We start from the raw sequence: 16470 nt of genomic DNA on the forward strand, positions 1-16470 counted from the left end.
GGTTCTGATTCACTGGGAATGGATTCCAATCGTAGGACTTGAGCTGGCAAATAAATAATGTTGCTATTGTCTTCTTGGTTCTTTCGGTAAAGTCACGTAGAAGGGAAGTAATAAAATAATAAAATAAAACAATTCTCACGACGTTTCGGCTACAACGCAAGCAGCCGTCTTCAGGTGAAGAATGAGACACTACCAAGCTAGGAGCTTATATATACGCTGCATTGGAGGTGCAAGAAGGGCGCCTTAAAAAGAATGTGCATATGAAGAGGAATTTAGCATATTCATGGCAATGCGTAGGAGGTGGGCGGGGGGGTTTCAAAGTCATGCCATGCATTATGCAGGATCAGCAGCACCAAGGGAGGGTGCAGAGAGTAGCATTAACAAAGGAATGTTGATAGTATGTAGCTGCAGTTACTAAACAACCACGTAGAAAACTAAAGTATAAACTACATAAAAAACTAAAGTATAAACTGCATAGCACCATCAGTATACTTAATATACTCTACAATAAGCTGAGTTACAGCAAGCAATACATTACAATTCTACGTCGTAAAAATTATATATGCTTCCATCTAAACTTTATTCTCTTACATCACACGAGCATACACCGTACTATATACTGCCATAGATAAACCCAACATTAAATTATATACTGTATACATTTTAATATAACACTTATTCTATCCACCTTAATGTGTATCACACTGCTATATGTTTACTATACAATTACGATACTATATATTACTTTGTACATTGTATTAAGCATATAAATGTTGCTATTGCGTTTAATGTTTTGCACCACCATTGATTATGAAATGCGTTTAACATGTTTTTTTAATGCATGTATTTACTAATTAAAGTGTAATTCCGAATTGAGATTTCAATAGGTGGGTTTGGAGAGGTAGTGAGGCTGGTAACCTCAAGTCATCTGCGCCGTCATCCTCACGGATCTGCGTGTAGTTTGCTCAAACCTCTAAACAAAACTTACAACATAGAGAATGGTGTGACGAGGCCTTCATCCAGCAGTGGACTGAACAAGGGCTGATGTAGGAAATATCTAAATGGAAAGCTGCAAGGCTCGAGATGAATGTCAAGTGCATTCCTGAAAATGAAATACGTGGGGGCGGGGAATGCCAGTTCTCGAAGGTGCATTGGGATCAAAGCATTAACTCCTCCAACCATATGTAGTTAATGTAACACGTTTTAACTACTATAAAAAGTGGTCGAATTGTAAACAAATCTTATGTCCCTGAGCCCCGTCCTTTTGCCGAGCCCGTCGCACTTTCCTCGGCAGAGCCGCTAGTCCAGCGCGGGGCCTCGGCGCGGCCTATGCGACGTGGCGGCTAAGACGCATACAAATACAATCTCGTGTATCTCAAGTCGGTAAAGAACCTCTCCCGACGCAGCGAGTGTGTTTCGCGTTAGTTCAGCGAAGTTTTAAAGACGAATTGAAGGGAAAAGAAAGCGATTTCGCACGGCCCACGTGCGATGACGATTGTGTTGGACGAGTCCATTGTGAGGCGCTTCTATTCCAGGGATAAAACTATGAACTTAAACATCCGCGGCAAAATATTTCATTCAATCGTAAAATGATAAATTTGTTAAATCGACCCAACACGTGTCGCGACCTGACACGCGAGTTTTATTAAATGGACCATTCCGTTCGCGACGTCGCGATTCGATTCCTGCTCGATTCGAGGTTTGGAGAATCGCTTCACCGCGATTATTGAACCCCTTCCGCGAAAACGATGGCCTTTGATTAATCGGTTTATTAATCGCAGAATAAACTCTGCTAAGGAACGAAAACGTATTTGTTATACGGACGTCGGTTGCTTCCGTGGCCGTCTGTTCCGCTTGCAATGTACGGAATCGATTGTACCGTTCGACTAACGGTCCGAATCGACGCATCGGCGACTGATGCAACTTCCAATGGAATCGGTCGCTTTAGATTAATCGATCTCACCGCCGAATCGTCCCCGTTAATTGAACACAACAACAACAACACAATGGAACTTAATTGGACAGGGAAAGATTGGAGAGAGGTGGGTTCTGGAAGCGCCGTCGGATTTCTGTGTCCCCTCCCGAAGCGCCTCTGATCACCGCTGCGGCTGTGAAGACGGCGAGGGAGGAGGAATGGGGGGGGGGCAATGCAGTAGGAGGCTCCATATTGGGAACAAGCGACACGCGGCGATGGAGGGAGAGATGGGGGGGGCAGCTAAACAAACACAATTCCTACCGTCAACTTCAGTAAAAAAGATACAAAAAATGTCAACCACGTTGTGTGTTCCATCGCCACCGACGACAGGCGCTGTTCGTCGCATTGAGCGGCGGTGACGTTTGTGCCAGGCTAGGTGCGCTTAGAGGTGGTCACGTCCATGCTGATGGGTCTTGCAGACGGGGTCAATGCATAGTCCCCCGAGTGGTTATGGGTTTATGCTGATTACGTCAATTAAATTTACGACACTTGTATGTATTAAAAATAATCACCCCGTTATCATTTAAGCGTCTGTAACGTCACCACCAACGTTTGTGCCAGGCTAGGTGCGCTTCGTAGGCCAGGTACGAGGTCACTGGACGGATCCAGATCGTTACCGGTTCATCAGCCATGGTCAATGCTCTGTTGGATTAGCTCCCCCAATCCGGTTCCACCACTCAAAACTACAGCACTATGCAATAAAAGCCACCACCGCGTGTGCCAGGCCGGATCCACTGACCACGTGAAAGTGGTTGGCCAGCAGGTCACTGGGCAGACCCCATGTGGCTACTGTTTTTTTTGGGTTGTCAATCGGCATCATCAGCAACACCTATGGTCAATCTACTGCTGGATGAAGGCCTCCTCCAGCCGGGACCACTGACTAATCAAAATAAACAAAGCGAACTACAACAACACTGCACTTTTATGAAATACAGAAACCCACGTGGCTCCCACACTACCACCATCTACAACCCCGAACCTGTCTCCCATCACTACCACCCGCTACTCCATGTCTCTCACTACTACCACTACCTCCAAACCCACGGTGTCTCCCATTACCACCACCACTACCTCCATCACCAAACCCACGTCTCTCCCATCACTACCAACAACATCTCCACGTCTCCCATTACCACCACCACTACCTCTATCAACAAACTCACGTGTCTCCATCACTACCACCAACATCTCCACGTCTCCCATCACTACCACCACCACCACTACTCCCATCAACAAACCCACGTGTCTCCATCACTACCACCAACATCTCCACGTCTCCCACCACCACTACCCCCATCACCAAACCCACGTGTCTCCATCACTACCACCAACATCTCCACGTCTCCCACCACCACTACACCCATCACCAAACCCACGTGTCTCCATCACTACCACCAACATCTCCACGTCTCCCATTACTACTACCACCACCACCACTACCCCCATCACCAAACCGACGTCTCTCCCATGACTACCAACATTTCCACGTCTCCCATTACTACCACCACCACCACTACACCCATCACCAAACCCACGTGTCTCCATCACTACCACCAACATCTCCACGTCTCCCATCACTACCACCACCACCACTACACCCATCACCAAACCCACCGTGTCTCCATCACTACCACCAACATCTCCACGTTTCCCACCACCAAACCCACGTGTCTCCATCACTACCACCAACATCTCCACGTCTCCCACCACCACTACCCCCATCACCAAACCCACGTCTCTCCCATGACTACCAACATCTCCAAGTCTCCCATTACTACTACCACCACCACTACCCCCATCACCAAACCCACGTGTCTCCATCACTACCACCAACATCTCCAAGTCTCCCATTACTACTACCACCACCACTACCCCCATCACCAAACCCACGTGTCTCCATCACTACCACCAACATCTCCACGTCTCCCATTACTACCACCACCACCACTACCCCCATCACCAAACCCACGTGTCTCCATCACTACCACCAACATCTCCACGTCTCCCACCACCACTACCCCCATCACCAAACCCACGTGTCTCCATCACTACCACCAACATCTCCACGTCTCCCATTACTACTACCACCACCACCACTACCCCCATCACCAAACCGACGTCTCTCCCATGACTACCAACATCTCCACGTCTCCCATTACCACCACCACCACCACTACCCCCATCACCAAACCCACGTGTCTCCATCACTACCACCAACATCTCCAAGTCTCCCACCACCACCACGACCCCCATCACCAAACCCACGTGTCTCCATCACTACCACCAACATCTCCAAGTCTCCCATTACCACCACCACTACCCCCATCACCAAACCCACGTGTCTCCATCACTACCACCAACATCTCCAAGTCTCCCACCACCACCACGACCCCCATCACCAAACCCACGTGTCTCCATCACTACAACCAACATCTCCAAGTCTCCCATTACCACCACCACTACCCCCATCACCAAACCCACGTGTCTCCATCACTACAACCAACATCTCCAAGTCTCCCATTACCACCACCACTACCCCCATCACCAAACCCACGTGTCTCCATCACTACAACCAACATCTCCAAGTCTCCCATTACCACCACCACTACCCCCATCACCAAACCCACGTGTCTCCATCACGATCCCTTCCTCAGCAGTAGTTGGGCAGGAGAGGCCGTCACGTGACCGGGCCGGCTGGCGGCGAGATTGTATTTCGTAGCGCGGATGGGTGTCGCCGCGCCGTCAGCGCCGCACCGAGCCCCCCGTGCCTATCCGCGCTACCAAATGCAGCGCGTGAGAGGCGCGAGCTAAAAAAAACATGGCGGCGATTTTTTTGTTCGCGGGGCGAGATGGACGCCTATAGGGCGCGCGGCTTCGTCTCGCTCCTCATTTGAAGGCCGTTTCCTTTTGTTTCGCGTCGTGCCATCGCGACTACGACAGTCGTCCTTCGTTTTCGGGTCGTTTTTTCCAAGAGAGCAATGAGGGGCAGGCGAGGCAGACCGCCCAAAGCCATCGTGCTAGGCCAAGGCGAAGCCTCGGGGTTGCCTGGAGGCCCTGCGGGAAAACTGCGCGGCGGCCGGGCCCGCGCCGGCGGCGTGGCCGCGGTCATCGCTCACGGGCCGCTCGGGCCCGCGATGCCGGCGTCCCGAGCCGGCGTTGGCTCCGCGGCGTCCGGGCGCAGGGGAGGAGGCCGTGCGGCGGCACTGCGCTCGAAGAAGCTCATGTCCAAGGTAATCGCGGGACGCGACAGCAGCGAAGACGACGAAGAAGAAGAGGAGGAGGAGGAGGAAGAGGAGGAGGAGGACAGCTACATGGATGATGATTCCGACTACAACCGCGACGCCAGCGAGGAGGATGAGGTGGACGCGCTCGAAGAGGATGACGAGGACGACCTGAGCTTCTGCACGGAGAAGAGCAGCGACAGCGGAGCCCCCGGTGAGGCGTTGCGGCTGTGTGGAGGATGACATTGATGAGGTGGACGAGGTGACACACGGGAGAAGTGTCTCTTCAGGCCCGCGGGGCGGTGTGACGTCGGGAGTGATGCGGAGCGAGGCTGAGCCTCTAGAGGTGCAAGTGTTGGGGCTATTTTCATCCCCGCGGCTCTCCACCGTGAGGATAGGCCAGGCCTAAAGCCTAAACTTAGGTCTGGACCTAACCCCCCCGGTCCAATCGGAGACTTGGCCCTCGATTCAACCTTTGTGCCGCAATGAACTTCGCTCTGCGTGCAAACTCCGTCAAACCCCGTTAACTTTAGTCCTGCGGCTTTGTCTGCCACTCGCTCTACACATGGCCCTAACAATTAACTCCGATCTAGCCCAAAATCTAGGTTTAAAACAAGACTTAAACTTGTAATCCTCGGTCAATCCACTGTTTTAACGAGAGCCTCTCCACGCCGTGTCGGTGATGGGTGATTGACGGTACATCTTAACACGCTGGGCAGTGCAGGGTCGTCGATTCGTCACGGAAACCTCAACTTAATCCAAGTTTCACCGAAAGAATTAGCCCTGGCGTTACATTCTCTATATATATGTTTGTAAACATTGCTCAAAGCAAAATGTTGAATTCCTATTGCATTATCCTCATCCCCTAAGCCTAAATTCCGTATCGTCCTAAACTTGGGTTTAACTCTAAAATTAGTTCTCGTTTAAGTCCGGGGGTTAAAACTACCACAGGCATGGACAAAACCAATTATATTCATATAAATCTAGCCTCAGGCCTTAGCATAGCCATGAACCCAGGTGCAATTTTAGAATCAGCAATAGACACGATCATGGCTTACAATAACCCATCACTAGTTATAACTTAGGTTCCATGTTATTTCTACAACAACAAACGTATATGTGCTTGCTCTCTTTGACGATAATTGGTCATTAATTAATTAGTATTATTTAAATAAAAAAATACTTGCAGACTCTTTGTCCATCAGTCTGAGACTTGTAAACCAACGAATTTTCCAAAAAAAACTGTGGTCCATAGGCTGCGGGACTAGATTTCATTTTTATGCAGAGAAACGGACTTTTGTCCGTTTACAGATGATCGCTTATGTTATTTCCTGCGTGGCTTACTCTAGGTCTCACCATATCGCTAAACATACACCTGTCACTAAACCTAATCTCAGACTTACACTCTATCCATAACCCTGGGTCCATCCCAAACTTAACCAGTTATAACTCTGACCTTAACCCTGGTCCTAAGCCTACATTGTCCACAGCCTTAACATAAGCTATAACCATAGCATTACCAAATGAGGAATATACCGTAATCCTTATCCTTTTTTCCTTCGTTTTGGCCATTACTTAGACATTAACCCTGACCCTATGCTACAGCAGACACGACATTGATCTTTAATTATTATTTAAACATGTTTCTCCCATCCCAGAGCCTCCTGCACGTCATCGTCATTTGTGATGATGAAAACCATTAACATAATTTCTAGTCCTCTCCTGTTCATCGCTGCGTCGTGAATATGAACACATACAATTTTATGATTGGGGTTTTTATGCACTGATAGAATATTTGAGTTTTGCATGATACTTCGAGACCTCATGTCTGTGGGTGCCTCTAAGAACTATTCACAACATTGAAAACTCACCCTCTTTTTGAAAGGCAGAACACATTGTGCAAGGGTTGCTACTTATGGGACTCGGTGATGCTGCTCTGACTGTTGCCGGGATAGGTGATCGACCATTTATTTCCCCACCTGGGGCTGCAACTGGGACCCTTCGGGCTCTGGTTGCTGTGGCCGCCTGTACTTGGCCTCGCTGGCCCTGGGCCATGCAGTGTCATTGCCCCCCCCCCCCCCCCGTCTCATGTGTCCCTATCCTCACCCCCTTCCCTATTTCATCTTCCATATGCAATATCTCGCCTACGTAAAGCGGATGTATTTAGAAGAGACGGGGAGTGGGCTTTGTGTCATGTGGAACGAGCTGCACTGAACAGGGTTCAGATTGAGCCTGAAGGTGTTTGACCCTCTATTTCAATGTGTTGCCTCTTGCTTCACAACAAGGCCGTAGCCGAATCAAGTGGCCATTGTAGCATCCGTAATTTTCTGTTGCTGAGCTTGATTCGTTCATGTGAAGAGCTGGCTGTGCATTGCAATGTATATGAAGGAGGGTAGTCGTTGTCACGGTTTTTCATTGCCTATTTGGAGGGGCCCGCTGATGTGTACACATTTGCATTCCTCCACATGCGTGGCATCTGCTGCTCTTCAGGTGTTGCAGTGCATTACGATGTATTTTGTTTAAAGGTAACAGGAAAGGCGTCACAATGAGCTGTTGCTATGAATATGTATCACTTCTTGGCATTGTAATTTTGACTGCTATTACAGGTGGCTAACATAGCCTTATGGTCCACTCACTGCTGAGCCAACTTGCACAAAGTCCCACAGCCACCCATTGATAAAAAAAATGTCTTTTCACATCGATGCTCAGGTATGTTTTCTTGCCAAAAAAGTAATACATCACATTATGCAGGGTGACAGGGAGGCACAGTGGTAACACTTGTGCCTCACAGCAAGACGATTCTGGGTTAGAACCCTGTCTCGGGAGCCTCTCTTTGTGGAGTTTGTATCTTCTCCCTCCGTTCTGCATAGATTTCTTCTGGTGTCTTCCTATAGCTAAAACATACAATCTAACTGCCATTGGCCAAACATCCCAATGTTCAAATATTACCTGCAATTGACTAATTTTGGATTACACAAAGAAACACTGTCCCCAATTGCGAAACATTGGTAGGTCCCTCCTGAAAACGTCTTGAGACTCGGTGAGCCTTTTCTGGATGAATAAGTGTAATGATAATAGTAGGAGTAGTAAAGCAAAGATGCTTGAGTTGGAGCAATCAAGTATCTTTAAACGATGTTGTAGTTTTACTTTTAAATGGCTTTGAGTCACAGTTCGACTGCATGTATTGATCGTGACCTAAGTTGCTGAGGATTTGGGAGATGGATGTTGCATGTATTTTGGCAGGCGGTTACGTGATGCCTTTTTTACCCATACAAAAGCTCACAGTTTAAGTTCTAACCAATAGAAACTGGTCAACTTGTTTACATAAGCCGATTTGTGTGGTCTGTGCCACTGTATTATTGTCTATACGTTCCAATGCGTGAAATTTGGTTTTTAATTAACAAAGTAAATAAACAGCATAACTTCATGCAGTGAATAATGGAAAAATCCTATGCTCTGATGATTATCTTTTCAGTTATCAGGAACGTGAGGTCAAGCTGCTGCATGGTTGCTTGTTGACGTGTTTGACTTGCAGTGAGGTTTTGTGTTTTCTGTAAGCCACGTGTCTGAAATTGGCCAGTTGTTTCGGCAGACCAATTTTATGTCCCGTGCTACATTAAATTACAGCTAGATAAATGGAAGGCACAGAGGTATTGCCGTTTACATTTCTCCATATTTGTTATCGTGAGCATTGATGTACGAGACGTTTAAGTAAGAAAAAGTTACTGTCGAATGGCCCCGATTTTAAAAGTTGGAATAGGCCTGCGAAGTATTCTTTGGGTCTTTCGGTAAAGTCATGTAGATAGGTTCAAAGAGCTGCAGTCAGGAAAGCTTTAAGTCAAGATTTAGGCCTGCGAAGGTGAAACCTTAAAAAAAAATGTGAGGAATGACGTGCACCTTTATTGTTTGCTGTTTGTTGCACGTGCGGTGAATGGTGAATGTGCGCATCATCACCCACGATGTGTTGAAATCACAGCGATATTATGGAAAATAATTAAAGCTCATGTCAAGTTGAAGAATAATCACGAGTGTTCATCTGAGGTTCTAATTTGCCACGTGACATTGATGGACCTATTTCAATCAAAATGTGTGCTTTCAAAGCGGGATATTAATGTTTTTACTTTCACCTTTCATAAATTAGCCACATTCCTCTTTGCTAAGTGTAAAGGTAAACGTGCGAAGGTGCATCCTGGCAATCGCACTGCTGGCAGAAGGACTGTTTCTAGAAGCAGTTCCAGACAGCCTCTCGAGGATATTTTGGCTATTTCTTCCATGCTGGTTAGATGTTTTGTTAGTGGTGGGTCGTAACCATACTTTACCCCACCACTTGCAACCTTCCTGTTGACGTACTGTGTTCAAATTTATCCTGCTTGGTGGATGGATTGTAGGGGATTTAAGAAAAGGTTTGTGAATTACGGTGGACTGCATTTGTGTTTGCACAGTGCTGCAGACTGCATATATATGCACTTTGTTCAAGCAATGTTTAAGTTGCCAGGTTTTCCCTGTTTTTAGATACATTTGTTAGCCTATGTGGCAGGGAATCTTTTATTGACGTTACTTTGCTGATGAGGAGGCTATCACCTGTACTGTGGCTTAACAGTTTGCAGATCGGTTAGAGATACAAGCAATTTGTTGCGCGGCTCTGCTATTTTCAACAGTAAGACTCCATAAAAATAACACTTGCTTGCAGAATACCTGGTCATATTTTATCAGATGAACAGGCATTGGGACAATTTGGAAGATCAAAAACTCATTATGTTGCACATTAGTGGGATCAGCCCATCAGCCCCTGTGGCCACGACTCGGACTTATCTGCGAGTCTGTGGCCCCACAAGCAGAGCCAATTGATGGTGGTGTGCTGCTGATTGTCACAGCTTCGGAGCCACAGGGGTGCACTTAATAGGAATTAGCATCAGTGCATAAAAAAGTGCACTGGCAGAGAGAGAAGCTGTTCGAGCCAATTTAAACTCAATAATTTTCATTAGTTCTTACTTTCATGCTTTGGTTTCTTTTAAAACATTAACTAATATCAATCACTTGTTTTAAAAGAAAATGTTTCAAATAGTTTTTCACTCGCATTGCATGCAACATCAAAAAAAAATCCGGTAAGTGGTATCAAATTAAAATGTGTCTTCACAGAGTAACATTAATAATCGTGTAATTTGTGACTTCATAATTTTTCATGGGAGGCATTAGGTAGCTCTCCTTTATGTACATAAAGCACAACACAGTCTCTCTTGCATCAGAGATCTTTGGCACTGGACTGTCAAGACCTTGCATTGGCAAAGCAAATACACATCCACCGAGCCCAAGGGTTACTTGGGCAAACCATGCCCAGTGATTTGCAACTATATTTCAAACATTCATTTATAATACATTATTTGTGCTTTACATTGTGTTCACTCAATATAAGAGCCGCAGTGTCAACATTTTGGCCATGAGTGGTGGCACACGCTTATTTCCCAGAACTTTGGATGCATGTTTTGAGGAATGTGCAGGGCAGCAAAGTGCATGTTGATGGCAGTACAGTTGGTAGGCAACTGCATTTTTCCCACCCATCAAAATATTCAATGCATTGGCCGGCCATCCTAAGCAGGACTTTGCAGTTGTATGGTAGTTATTTATTATTATTTTAATGGCGACTACTTTGTAGTCGGGACAAAACATGGCTTTTTTAGGCATGAAATGAATTAATTTTCTAGCAATTTCATGAATTATTACTGCTTGGGGTTGCAATTTTATTAATAAGAATCAGTTTTTCTTTCGTGTAATTTTTTTGACGTATTTGCATTGTTTCTTGTTTAGTCTCTCACGAACACAAACCTGTTCACTGCAATAGCCTAAATATAACATTTCATATCACACTCATCAGCCTTAATCAATCTACTGCTTATGAAGGCCTCCCCAAGTCCCCACGATACTTAAAACTCCAACGAATCAACAATTCACCCAGTAACCGCATACCAGCCGTTCTGATCACTCTATCTCCATGGTCGGTGTTATTTTTGGCGCTGCAAGCCCACTTATATTTCCTTAACTTTAAATTGGCTTTTCTCATTTTTTATTAAATGAGATTGTACCACTCATTATGGACTCCGATGCGCACAATTTGTTGAATGTGTCACGCGCTTTTTATCGACACATTGTTTAACACCCCTAGCTTGTTTCATATTAAAGAAATATCCCCGCACGTGTATGTGTTGTCGGTGCCCAATCGTCTGCTCCACACACTGCAACCTCATAGAAGGAGCCAGTTCGATTGATCTCCAGGCATGGCAGTTGACGCAATGGGCAAATTCTAAAATTGCCCTGTCCACTTAGTAGTTTAAATGGAAACACCGCAGTTATTCGACTATTAGGTAGAGTCTGTTGGGGTAAAGTATGGCTACTCCTACCTCTTGCAAGATGTCTGGTGACCGTAGACAAGTGGGCCATATACTATCAAGAGGAGCTCTATAAAGCCCCTTCTAGTTGAAACCCTTTCACTCACACGGGCATGAGTGAGAATTTGCAAGGTTGCATTTTATATGATTTTTACATTAATATTGTGTTTGATATTGAGCCTCTACTCATGTGTGTCTACCGTTGCCAGGTCGCAAGCGTCCATTCCGCGCACCACGCCCCCCGAGCCCACCATGCGAGGAGAAGGACGTGCCTCCGCTCACGCTGCCGCGCTCCTCCGAGGACCTGCTGGTACCCTCCGAGCACATCATGGAGGCACTGGGCGTGTACGAGGTCCTGCGGCGGTTCCGCAACCCATTGCGCCTCTCCCCCTTCCGCTTCGAGGACTTCTGCGCCGCCGTCGCTGCCCAAGAGCAGTGTGCGCTGCTCACGGAGACGCACCTGGCGCTGCTGAGAGCCGTCCTCAAGGTAAGTGGCGCGGTGGCTTTAGCGAGATGCAAGAGGAGTGATGGGCACATGATCAATCTACTGCTGGATGAAGGTCTCCCAAAGCCATTGCCATCTCTCACGGTCCTGTGATATAGGAATCAACTGAGCATCTGCACACAAGCTGATTGCATTGCTCCACTTGTCAATTTATTTTTACCAATTTACATCCATTAAAATTCAGTGATTTTGTGCTGCAGGCATCTTATGATTTCTCAGCACATTGCACTTTTAGAGAGCGCTGGTTATTATCATCTTGCCTTGCGTATGGTATTTTTTCCAGGAATAATCAGGCACATGCAGCATGTAACAACTCATTTTTATTTCAAACGTTTCCAAACTGAAAAAAAAATGCACCATGCTGAATGAGGAGGAACTGAGTTCTGGGAAATCCTCGTGTAACACCTGTCTTTCACGTTGATATTTTGCAGATGATGGGGCAAGTGTAGGCCGTTTGTCGTACAAAGAAAAAATGATTTGAGCTGACAAAAAGCTGTGATCCTCTCCTCAAGTTTTCCACCGAAGCGACAGACGAGGGATCTCATGATTAATAGAAAAAAAACATCTATCTTTATGCTCAAAATTCATGAGTCTCGGAAGTGTAAATGCAATCCGTAATTTCCCATCGTTTCCCATGTTTGACAGATGAGCAATTTTAGAAGAAGACAAACTTCAAGACAACTTGCTTTTGCAGATGCATCCTTAATTGGCAGCTTTAAAAAAAAGTTCAATTATTGTCATAATTGTCACTGTACCACTCATTACTATTCTGCATTGGTGGTATAGTAAGATGTTTGGGAGTAATGTTGAATTGACATCAATTGAGTCCTGTAATGGCATGCCTGACTATTTTTTTTATCATGAACAAAGTTCCAAACTGTTATACAGCCTTGGTACGTGTCTGTAAGATTAGAGCTGGTTGTTGTTTGGCTTGTGTCCTTCCTTTCATAAGGAGGAGTGGCAGATAAAATCAGCATTGTCCTTCCATAGGATCCAAATGAAAGAACCGCTGTGCTTTAGAGTGACCAACTGTTGATTGATTGTGCCCTACTTCTATCAAAGTCCTTTTCCCCCCCTCCCATATATATTCCAATTGTGCTACCAGTGTCGCATAACGACACAACGTTACCATTTGAAACTGTCACAGCGAGCAGTAGACCACTAGGTTTCAAAGAACGGTCCAAGAGATGATGTCATTATCATAGGCCTATCTACATTAGGGGCATGCCTGTTATATTCCTGACAAATCGTTTTTTATTTAATTTCAATGAAATAAAAATGTTTAATTCTCAGGATTGAAATCAGTCAGATTTATGTAGTGAATTTTTTAAAATGTTTATATTTATTTTGTGTAGTTATTTATAACTGGGTTGAGACGTTCAACTGGCAAATTAAAAACCCATTTTGATCCCAGGTAGCTCATCAGATTCAAACACAGGATGTCATTAGTATCAGCTCAGTGCTCTGAGATACTTACAGCAGAATCCTCAGGAAGGAGCCTCTTGATATCAGAAGGAATGTTAAATCAATGGAACCTGCCATGCACAAGAGAGTTCCTTTAAGATAATTGTCATATGCTCCACAGTGGATGTTAAATATCCCATCACATTATTTAAACAAGTAATCCTTGTGTGAAAGTATCATCATCTACATTTTTCATGTTTGATAAATTGCTGTCAAATCCACATTGCAACATCGCCCTGTACTGGCAGACTAATGTCCACTTGCTGGCCCGTGTTGCGTTGACCTCATACCTCAAAGGGACAGCTGGCACTGGGGGTTGCCAGCTGCAAGTCTCTTTGAGATTGTGCTGCATTATAGGCATGGTTAAACATACTAAGTCTTGATGATGACAGCATCTTTACCAGTGCGGTTCTGCTCCATTGCCCGTGTTGCCAGGAGGAAGACTCAACGGGCACCTCGTTTGGCCCGGCTGATCTGAAGGATTCCATCAACTCGACGCTGTACCTTCTGGACGCGATGACGTGGCCCGAGGTGACGCGCTCGTACTGCGAGAGTGACCCCAAGGAGCTGGGCGCCCCGCTGAATACCCTCGACCTGGAGGACTTCCCCTACGGCCCCCTCATACCAGGTGCCCACTCGGCCAAGCCATGGCCGCACAGGAATGTCGGCTGTGACAAGTGGCTCTAATTTGATGAGGCTGCAAAGTCCATGTCAGGTTTTCCATTCTCAGGTCGTGAGTAATGTGAATAAATTGATGATGGAAATGTGAAGAGAATGTGTAATGATTCACCAGTGAAAGGTATCTACCAGGTGCAATGTGCCTGTTTATTTTGTTAATATTGGTATTTTTGTTCCTTAATACATTTTTGCCTGCGCCGCTGATATGTTCTCTTCTGTTGTTGCCTGTTCCTCGATTTGGATCACTTTCATGTTCTTATTCTGTGCTGCTGCACCACAAATCTCCATTGAAAACTAGCTTGGTCGCTGGCGAAGTGGAACTTTCTGTGTAATATCTTGACTTAAAGCTTTCGTGACTGCAGGAATTCATATTCTTTGGGTCTTTCGGTCACGTAAATAGGTTCAAAAATAAAATGTGATATTTTTATTAATTTGAACCTATTTACGTGACTTTACTGAAAGACCCAAATAATATTTGCGTTATACATAAATATGAATTAATTTATTTTAAACCACTTCTGAGAATCTGTATGATAGGCACGTGAAGCTTTGCATCCTCACCACAGCGATTCAACGATTTGAGTTTGTTTGCAGAATTTAATATTTTTCTTTGTATTGTGGTGAATGTTGAGCCTTGAGTGCCTGCAAGGTTTAAGTAAACCAATATCATACAACTTATACAAACAAGAATAACTAAGCATCTCCGATTCCAGCCTGCCAGAATTACATTTCTGGTTGACTGGTAGTTGTGGTGGTCCGTTAGTCTTAGTGGTTGTCCTGGTGGTCTTGGTGGTAACCATGGTGTTTTGACAGGTAATCTCGATGGTCCTGGTCTTCCCAGTGATAGTTCTGGTAGTCTAATTGGTAGTTATGTTAGTTCGGTAATCAAAGTGGTATTCCAGGAGTTCTCAGTAGTAACTCTGGCATTCCTAATAGTAGTTCTGGTGGTAGTCCCAGCAGTCAATCCAGATACCAGCCAATTGGTATTCTGGAATGTATCGGTGCCATTGCAAAACGTATTACGTAAGGCATTGGCCATACTTTTAATGGCAATGCTACTAGGCCAACAAGGTTCCGCGGGTCATGTCTTTTTACCTGAAAGCCATGCCGGAAGCAACGCATGCACACCCTCCCCCCCTCATGGTTCCATGATTCTTCTGATCCCACGATCCCGCTAGAAATGATTGGATTCCAGGCCAAGAACTGTGAGAGTTGCTCCACTTGAATCTGATTGTCCCGTGTCTGTGTGCATATCCGCGTAGGGTGTCGCAGGTGCTCGTGTTCATGTTGCGCGAGCGTCTGCCCGCGTGTGATCTCTATCTGCCGTGTCCTTCCTACCCACAGGAAAGCTGCGCGTGCTTCGCTTCCTCACGGACCAGTTTGTGACATCGACGCCGGCGCGTGAAGAGCTCGTGTCCGAGGGCACGATCCAGTACGACGACCACTGCCGCGCGTGCCACCGCCTTGGCGACCTGCTCTGCTGCGAGACGTGCTCAGCCGTCTATCACCTGGAGTGCGTCCGCCCGCCGCTCGCCGAGGTGCCCGAGGACGAGTGGCAGTGCGAAGTGTGCACCGCGCACCGCGTGCCCGGCGTCACGGGCTGCGTGCCCGAGGCCGAGGGCGCTGTGCCGTACGTGCGGCACGAGCCGCTGGGCTACGACCGCCACCGCCGCAAATACTGGTTCCTCGCTCGCCGCATCATTGTGTGAGTCAAGACCCACCTGCGCCGCACCCCCTGGTTGCACAATGTGCCTGTTAATTCTTACCATTGTGTTTTGTTGCCCACACTGTCATTTTTGCCCAATTTTATCTCGGTTGTCGGTTTGGTGTCATGACTTGAAGATTAAGTAACCCTATGTTTTTGAGAATTGCCCACAGAATTGGGTTTAACAGAACTACGTCTGAGATCTCTTCAAGTGACCTCAGGTCATCACTTTGCCACATGCTTCATGTGTGAGATTAATGTTTTTCGGATGTCAGTAAAGCTTATTCTCAGACCTGGAATATAGAAAAAAGAATTGTAGAATAAAATCTAGTGTGGTGGCCTTTTGGAGCATTCGTTATTGACTGGGCTAAGACCATCCACTCACCATACTTTAGAACCTGTTTTTAATCACAGTCGACTACCTGGATTAGAACCCAGGATCTTGGCGATGCCAACTCAGGAATCTGACCTCTGAGCCACCCAGTCACCTCCTCTCCTGCACGATTATTATTCAAGGTAGATGCGGCCTGATGGACAAA

The 16470-nt window shown here is 46.2% G+C and overlaps 1 protein-coding gene across 8 annotated transcripts in view; it reads left to right on the forward strand.

Annotated features, from left to right (window-relative positions):
• Positions 1-4759: 4759 nt before the first annotated feature.
• BPTF (bromodomain PHD finger transcription factor) overlaps positions 4760-16470 on the forward strand; it is a 59681-nt gene continuing 47970 nt past the window's right edge. For 5 of the 8 annotated variants that reach the window (XM_061569930.1, XM_061569932.1, XM_061569936.1 and 2 more), the window contains exons 1-4: positions 4761-5410; positions 11789-12066; positions 13984-14176; positions 15571-15931. In XM_061569930.1, the coding sequence (XP_061425914.1) occupies positions 4954-5410; positions 11789-12066; positions 13984-14176; positions 15571-15931 (1289 nt within the window). In that variant the 5' untranslated portion in view covers positions 4761-4953. Of the gene's footprint in view, positions 5411-11788; positions 12067-13983; positions 14177-15570; positions 15932-16470 lie in introns of all 8 variants that reach the window. The other 3 variants (XM_061569931.1, XM_061569937.1, XM_061569935.1) reach the window with 2 other exon arrangements.

The sequence above is a fragment of the Lethenteron reissneri genome, chromosome 44, assembly GCF_015708825.2.
Source record: "Lethenteron reissneri isolate LAM-NWPU_2019-01 chromosome 44, ASM1570882v1, whole genome shotgun sequence".
In the NCBI taxonomy this organism is placed as follows: Eukaryota; Metazoa; Chordata; class Hyperoartia; order Petromyzontiformes; family Petromyzontidae; genus Lethenteron; species Lethenteron reissneri.